At 46.4% G+C, this 7,980-nt stretch overlaps 1 protein-coding gene across 1 annotated transcript in view; it reads right to left on the bottom strand.

Moving 5' to 3' along the window:
• MDC1 (mediator of DNA damage checkpoint 1) overlaps positions 1-7,980 on the bottom strand; it is a 19,706-nt gene that overhangs the window by 9,106 nt on the left and 2,620 nt on the right. The window contains exons 2-7 of the mRNA XM_017510464.2: positions 7,062-7,200; positions 5,676-6,056; positions 5,514-5,589; positions 3,600-5,029; positions 3,381-3,446; positions 2,960-3,052 (exon numbers count right to left, since the gene is read on the bottom strand). Coding sequence (XP_017365953.2) covers positions 2,960-3,052; positions 3,381-3,446; positions 3,600-5,029; positions 5,514-5,589; positions 5,676-6,056; positions 7,062-7,197 — 2,182 coding nt within the window. The 5' untranslated portion in view covers positions 7,198-7,200. The remainder of the gene's footprint in view (positions 1-2,959; positions 3,053-3,380; positions 3,447-3,599; positions 5,030-5,513; positions 5,590-5,675; positions 6,057-7,061; positions 7,201-7,980) is intronic.

The following is a 7,980-nucleotide window of genomic DNA, read 5'->3' as shown; positions in this document are numbered from 1 at the left end:
AGTGAAACTCCGTCTCAAAAAAAAAAAAAAGAAAAAAGAGAAACATCGTAGCCTAATATGAGAGTTCCCTGAGTAATCTCTTTCTCTCTTTTTTTTGAGACAGAGTCTCACTCCGTCACCCAGGCTGGAGTGCAGTGGCATGATGTTGGCTCACTGCAACTTCCAACTGCTCAGCTCAGGAGATCCTCCTGCCTTAGCCTTCACAGTAGCTGGGACTATAGCATGTGCCACTGTGCCCGGCTAATTTTTTGTATTTTTTATTTTTTTTGAGACAGAGTCTCGCTCTATCACCAGGCTGGAGTGCAGTGGCGCGATCCCAGCTCACTGCAACTTCCGTTTTCCAGCTTCAAGCAGTTCTCCTGCCTCAGCCTCCTGAGTAGCTGGGGCAACAGGCACGCATCACCACGCCCCGCTAATTTTTTGTACTTTTAGTAGAGACAGGGTTTCACCATGTTGGCCAGGATGGTCTCAATCTCTTGGCCTCCTGATCTGCCTGCCTCAGACTTCCAAAGTGCTGGGATTACAGGCGTGAACCACCGTGCTGAGCCAGAATTCCCTTCTTTTTAAAGGTTGAATAGTATTCCACTGTGTATATATACCACATTTTCTTTTCATTGATACATAATAATCTTTTTTTTTTTTTTTTTTTTTTTTGAGACAAGAGTCTCACACTGTCACCCAGGCTGGAGTGCAGTGGTGTGATCTTAGCTCACTGCAACCTCTGCCTCCCAGGTTCAAGCAATTCTCTTGCCTCAGCCTCCTGAGTAGCTGGAATTACAGGAAGTAGTACTTCCTGTAATTAGCTGCCACTATGCCTGGCTAATTTTTTGTATTTTTAGTGGAGATGGGGTTTCACCATGTTGGCCAGGCTGGTCTGGAACTCCTGAACTTGTGATCCACCTGCCTCAGGCCCCCCTGAGATTAAAGGTGTGAGCCACTGTGTCCAGCCCTATAATTGTACATTTTTATGGGGTACCTGTGCTATTTTGACCTGTGCATACAACGTACAATGATAAAACCAAGACAACTGGGATATCCACTATCTCAAACATTTATCATTTCTTTGTATTGGAAACATACCAAATCTCTTCCAGCTATTTTGAAATATACAATAAATTATTAACTATAGTAACCCTACTGTGGAACTAGAACTTTTTTTTTTTTGAGACAGAGTCTTGCTCTGTTGTCTAGACTGGAGTGTAGTGACATGGTCTTGGCTCACTGCAACCTCCACGTCCTGGGTTTGAGCAATTCTCCTGCCTCAGCCTCCTAAGTAGCTGGGATTACAGGTGGCTAATTTCTGTATTTTAGTAGAGATGGGGTTTCACCATGTTGACCAGGCTGGTCTTGAACTCCTGACCTCATGATCCACCTGCTTCAGCCTTCCAAAGTGCTGGGACTACAGGTGTGAGCCACTGTGCCTGGCCTTGACTGTATTTTTGTATCCATTAACCATCCTTTTTATGTGTCCTATCCCTCTACTGTTCTCAGCCTTTAGTAACCACCATTCTACTCTACTTCCATGAGATCCATGTTTTTAGCTCCCACATATGAATGAGCATGCAATATTTGCCTTTCTGTGCTGACTTATTTCACTTAACATAATGTCCTCAGGGCTCATCCACGTTGCTGCAGATGACAGGATTTCATTCTCTTTTGTGGCTGAACACTGTTCCATTGTGTATGTATACACATTTTCTTTTTTTTGACATTGAGTCTTACTCTGTCGCCCAGGTTGGAGTGCAGTGGTGTGATCTCAGCTCACTGGAACCTCTGCCTCTGGGCTCCAGGAATCCGGCTACCTCAGCCTTCTGAGTAGTCCCAGCTACTTGGGAGCTGAGGTAGGATTCCTGGAGCCTCCTATCTCAGGTGCACAAGGCAGGTGCACACCACCATGCCCAGCTAATTTTTGTATTTTGAGCCATTGCACCCAGCCTATACATACATTTTCTTTTTGTTTTGAGATGAAGTCTCACGCTGTTGCCCATACTGGAGTGCAATGGCACGATCTTGGCTCACTGTAACCTCTGACTCCGGGGTTCAAATGATTTTCCTGCCTTAGCTTTCTGAGTAGCTGGGACTACAGGCACCTGCCATCACACCCAACTAATTTTTGTATTTTCGGTAGAGACGCAGTTTCACTATGTTGGCCAGGCTGGTCTCGAACTCCTGACCTCAGGTGATCCACCCACCTTGGTCTCTCAAAGTGCTGGGATTATAGGCATGAGCCACGATGCCTGGCGTACATTTTCTTTATCTGTTCATCTGTTGATGGACATTTAGGTCTGATTTCATATCTTACCTATTGTGAATAGTGCTGCAACAGTGTTTGTGTGTGTGTTTTTAAGAGATATTGGGGGTGGGGGTTGAGGGAAACCCAGGCTGGGCTCAAATGATCCTCCCACCCTGGCCTCCCACACAGCTGGGACTAAGGTGCTCACTACTATGCTGGGCTAATTTTTTCATTTTTGTGGAAATCAGGTCTCTCTCTGTTGCCTAGGCTAGTCTCTAAATATTTTCGATCTGCAGTTGGTTGAACTCACAGATGTGAACTCGCATATACAGATAGCTGATTGTAATCCAAGAGTATGAAAGAAACGTGTAGGAAGGCAAATCAAGAAAGAATGCAGGCCGGTACGGTGGTTCACGCCTGTAATCCCAGCACTTTGGGAGGCCGAGGCAGGCAGATCACTTGAGGTCAGGAGTTCGAGACCAGCTTAGCCAACATAGTGAAACCCCATCTCTACTAAAAATACAAAAATTACCTGGGCATGGTGGTACACACCTATAATCCCAGTTACTCAGGAAGCTGAGGGAAGAGAAGCCCTTGAACCTAAGAGGCAGAGGTTTCAGTGAGCCAAGATTGTTCTATTGCACTCCAGCCTGGGCAATACAAGTTGGGGGGGGGGAAGAAAGAATGTAAAATTGGGGGCACAGAGGAGGGAAGAGTTTATTGTACCTGGTGTCTGGAAGCTGCAATGGGAAGGGCCAGGGTCTTGGGGTGGCGTCAACATGAAGGTCTGGGTAGGTTCATCCTCCATACTCTGGACTGCTGTAAAAGAAAAGATGGCCTAAGGACATCTCCTCCATAGTACTGCAGGGTCCCATTCCTGGTCTCCTACCCTACCCACACTAGCCTTCACCTTTTTTTCTTTTTCTCTTTCTTTTTTTTTTTAAATAGAGATGGGGTTTCACCATGTTTGTCAGGATGGTCTCAATCTCTTGACCTCGTGATCCACTCGCTGCATCCTCCCAAAGTGTTGGGATTACAGGCGTGAGTCACCGTGCCCGGCCGAGCCTTCAGCTTTCAAGGACCATCAGTCTAATCTCCCAGCTCCTACTGGTACTAGGATTCAAACAAATAACATCAAAGTTCTCACCTTCTAGGCTCTGATTCTCTCTCTCCAGAAAGCATTGGGTAGCTTGTAGGTCCAGATCTTCAGAATCTGGTAGGGAGGAATATAAGATAGATAATTTAAAAAAAAATCATACCTGACACTAAACTCCTTAATTAATCTCTACCATTCTCTCCCCAACCCCAGCTCTTAGAACCCTGGTTTATTTCAGAGGTCAAGGAAGGAAGAAAGGGCAGCACTCACCATCACAGTTGTCTTCAGAGTCCTTGGTTCCACCCACATGTGGTTCTCTCTCCCTTCCTGTGGGGACCTGGGCTCCCTTTCCCTGTTGCTGGGTGGATTCCCCTGGAGCACCTGTATCCACCACCAGATCTGTGAGGTTCTTTCTTGAGATAGTGAGGTCTTGCTCCATTTGTGCCACAGCTGATTCACCTTGGGCCCCCACCTCAAGAACTCTCTCCTGCTTAAGAACAGCTGTAGCCCACTCTGCCCTAGCATCCCCTTCTGGAAGCTGGCTCTTTCTTACATCTGCAACTGCTGAGGCTGCCAAGGAGGTGCCCTCCTCTGCATCTGTTTCACAGTCCCCAAGTGGAGGAGGCCAGGCTTCCTCTAGAGATACCACAAGCAGCTTTTCTGGTCCCCCACCTGCTTCCACATCTGTTTGATTTGTTCCCTGCATAGACACCATGGCTGACTCCTCCACTTGTGTGTTGATGTCCACTGTGGTGGAGGCTTGGCTTCTCTCCAGGTGGATCCCAGGTGAACTCTTATCTGCTTCCACACTCTTATCACTGTCCCTAAAAGAAGGCTGTTTTTTTTCTGAATGTGCTCTAACAAGGGCTCTAATCTTTGTGTGAGCCTTGGGGACAGCTTCTCTATTTTCCACTGGGAGCTCTTCCTCCTCCACATCTGTGTCACTGTCTCTCCCAGTGGTGGTTTGGCCTCGCTGCAGAAGGACCAAAGGTTGGGCCATGTCCTCTTCTGCATCTCTGTTCCATAGAGCAGGCTGACTCTCTTTCAGACGTGCTAAAGTCAGCGCTGCTGAGACTTCTTCCTCGTCATCTGTATCACTATTGATCACCATGGAAGCTTGGCTTTTTTCCAGAGGGACAGCCTGTGGGGCCTTGCCCTCCTCCATATCTGCATCACTACCAGCCTGACTCTCCTGCAGATGGGCCCGCCCTGGTGCTCCAGGACCCCTTATACCAACTCCATGGAAGGTCTTCCTCTTCTTCATAGGAACTACAGCTGGGGTTGCTGGGATCCCCTCTTCTTCTACATCAGTGTCACTGTCGATGAAGCCAAGAGGCCGAACCCTTTCTAAATGTACCTCAGCTGGCCTGCTGTCATCATCCACATCTGTGTCACTGTCCTCTGCAGAAGGTTGGCTCCTCTCCAGCATCACCCCAACTGGAACAACCCCATTTCCTGCACCCCTCTTGACTTCTGTGCCATTGTCCCTCTCCTTCACTGAACGCTGCTTCTTTTCAAGCTGGATTTCAGTTGTGACTTCAGCTTCAGACTGTTCTGGCTCTACAGCAGCACCTCTTCTGGCAGCTGAGGAGGCCTCCTCCATGGCTGGTTGCTGATCTTCTGCATCTGTGTAATTGTTCAAATTGAAGGCAAAAGGCAGCCCAGGGCCACCCAGGACAGGGGAATTCCCCTCTTCATCACTGTGAAGGGAAGAAAAGAGAGTCTATTGATTTTATTTCTCTGGAAGGGATACCCCAACTCAACTGTAAGCTCCTTGAGGGCAGACATAAGGTAGTATTTCTTTTTGTATTTCCGGCAATTTGTTTTCCACTTGGTACATCAGAGGTGCTCCATAAAAATTCAGCTGAGTGGGGCCAGGCACGGTGGCTTACGCCTATAATCCCAGCACTTTGGGAGGCCGAGGTGGGTGGATCATGAGGTCAAGAGATCGAGACCATCCTGGTCAACATGGTGAAACCCCGTCTCTACTAAAAATACAAAAATTAGCTNAAACCCCGTCTCTACTAAAAATACAAAAAAAAAAAAAAATTCAGCTGAGTGAATGAATACATATGGTTTCCCAGCCCCCAACTCCATGATAACAGTCTCTCTTAGAGACTGATCCTCCAGCCCCTGGTTGTTCCTCGTTTTGAAGACTCAGGTATCTGACTCTTTGGCACTCACCTGTCTGGAACTATCATTCCCACGGAGGAAGATGTGGTCCTTGATTTTTTTATCACACACCTTTCAGAAAGAGAATCTGTTAAGAACAGAAAGGAGCAAGTTGACAACTGTACACCCATTATCCCTGCCTCCTCATTCACCCTGCCAATACACAAAACTTACCTACTTCCTCCTCTGAGTCCTCAGCCAACAGAAGCCTCTGGGGTTGAGTTCCTCCCTGTACCCTGGGTGTCTCTTCTACAGTCAGAGGGCCCCGGGAGGCAAAGGGCAGGGGGACATCCAGGCGATGGTACTGGCAGGGCAAGTCAGCAAAGAGAATCAATTCCTGGTCCCTCAGACGGTGACTCACCCCAGGGCTCAAAACCTTAGGAGGCCTCAGGATTTGAGTACCATTAAGGCTCCCACAGTCTCGGAGGATAGGTGCCTTGTTCCAGGCTGAGATTTCAATCTCTGCATGTTGTTTGGAGATAGATGGAAAGGGCAGGGCCACAGAGCAGCCAGGCATTCGGCCTATCACATTCTTCCCAAGGTGTAGTGGGAAATCTAAGAATTAGAGAAGTAGATAAGTTCCAAGGTCAGAGTCCTGGCCTGTCATTAGGAAAAGGTGTCTATTAGGTACCCTACTATTCACTCAAGACCTCCACATGCATTCAAAAAATAAAAGGCCCTAGGACATCTAGGTACTGAAAGAGTATATGCAATACCCCATCCATGCACACTGGATTTTTTTTTTTTTTTACTGTTATAAAATACACATGAACACAAATTTATCTTCTTAATAATTTTAAGTGTACAGTTCAGTGGCATTAAGTGCATTCACACTGTTGTGCAATCATCACTACCATCCATCTCCAGAGAACACAATTGGATTTTATTTGAATCTTTTTTTTTTAAGACAGTGTCTCATTCTGTCACCTAGGCTAGAGTACAGTGGCATGATCATAGATCAGTGTAATCTTGAACTCCTGGGTTCAAGAGATCATCCTGCCTCAGCCTCCCAAGTAGGTGGGACTGCAGATGCAAACCATCACACCTGGCTAATTTTTTTTTTTTTTTTTTTTTTAAAGACGGGGTTTCACCATATTGGTCAGGCTGGTCTCCAACTCCTGACCTCAGGTGATCCGCCCGCCCCAGCCTCCCAAAGTGCTGGGATTACAGGCGTGAGCCACCGCGCCCAGCTCACACCTGGCTAATTTATAAGTTTTTTGTAGAGATAGGGTCTTGCTATGCTACCAAGGTTGGTCTCTAACTCCTAGTCTCAAGTGATCCTTCCACCTTGGCCTCTCAAAGCACTGGAATTACATGTGTAATTACAGTGCACCAGCTTCATTTCAATCTCTTAATCTTGTCTTACCAAAGTAAAGTCATTTCCAGTGAGTCTAGAGCAGTAGCCTAGAATAATCAACTCAATTGCCCCATCTCTTCCATTCATTAAAAAAAAAATTCACATATCTTTGAAACATATATAAGCTTCTTGCAACCCTCCAAATACCTTCCCCCAAAAATAAAAGACCTGTACCAATACTTTAGCATCTAATACCCCCTGACCTTTTTCTGGTCCATGGGCACCACTAAAGATATGTAGCCTCCCTACTGGCTCCAAGTTACACCCCAAGGATTCACAGGATTGCTCCGTCTCCTCCTCTTCTTCAGTGTCCCAGTCAATGGCCTGGGTGTCCTCCATGATCTGGGAAGGATACACATTATCAATTATCCTCATCGTTGGTTCACACAAACAGCATCAAAGTTATTAGACTGAAACCTGGGGAGTAAACTGGATCATTATGAAGGTTGATGCTTCTCTTTCCACCAATCTTTCTGTTGTTAACCTTCTGAAGCACTTAAAACATTTTTTTTTTTTTTTTTTTTTTGAGACGGAGTCTTGCTCTTCTCCCAGGCTAGAGTGCAGTGGCACAATCTCGACTCACTGCAATCTCTGGCTCACTGCAACCTCGACCTTCTGGGTTCAGGCGATCTCTCACCTCAGCCTCCCCCAAGTAGCTGGAATTACAGGCACCTGCTACCATGCCTGGCTAATTTTCGTATTTTTAGTAGAGATGGGTTTTACCATGTTGGCCAGGTTTCACCTCGAATTCCTGACCTCAAATGACCTGCCTGCCTCAGCCTCCCAAAGTGTGGGGATTACAGGCATTAGCCACTGGGCCTGGTCCTTAAAACACATTTTGACCATGACACAGAGTAAGAAATATTGTAAGGTCCTGAGCACACAAATAGGTGCAAACATCTGCTTGTTTATAGAAACAAGTTTTGGGAAACAATGTTTAGCCTTACCATGTACAATACACTTCTTTTGTTTTTCCTTCTTTTGTTTTTCTGTTCTATATATATACATATATATATATATTTTTTTTGGGACAGAGTTTCGCTCTTGTTACCCAGGCTGGAGTGCAATGGCGCGATCTCGGCTCACTGCAACCTCCGCCTCCTGGGTTCAGGCAATTCTCCT

This window comes from Cebus imitator, unplaced genomic scaffold, assembly GCF_001604975.1.
Source record: "Cebus imitator isolate Cc_AM_T3 unplaced genomic scaffold, Cebus_imitator-1.0 Scaffold440, whole genome shotgun sequence".
NCBI lineage: Eukaryota > Metazoa > Chordata > Mammalia > Primates > Cebidae > Cebus > Cebus imitator.
The sequence above is the reverse complement of the archived record's forward strand: the minus strand, read 5'-3'. Positions and strand labels throughout refer to the sequence as shown.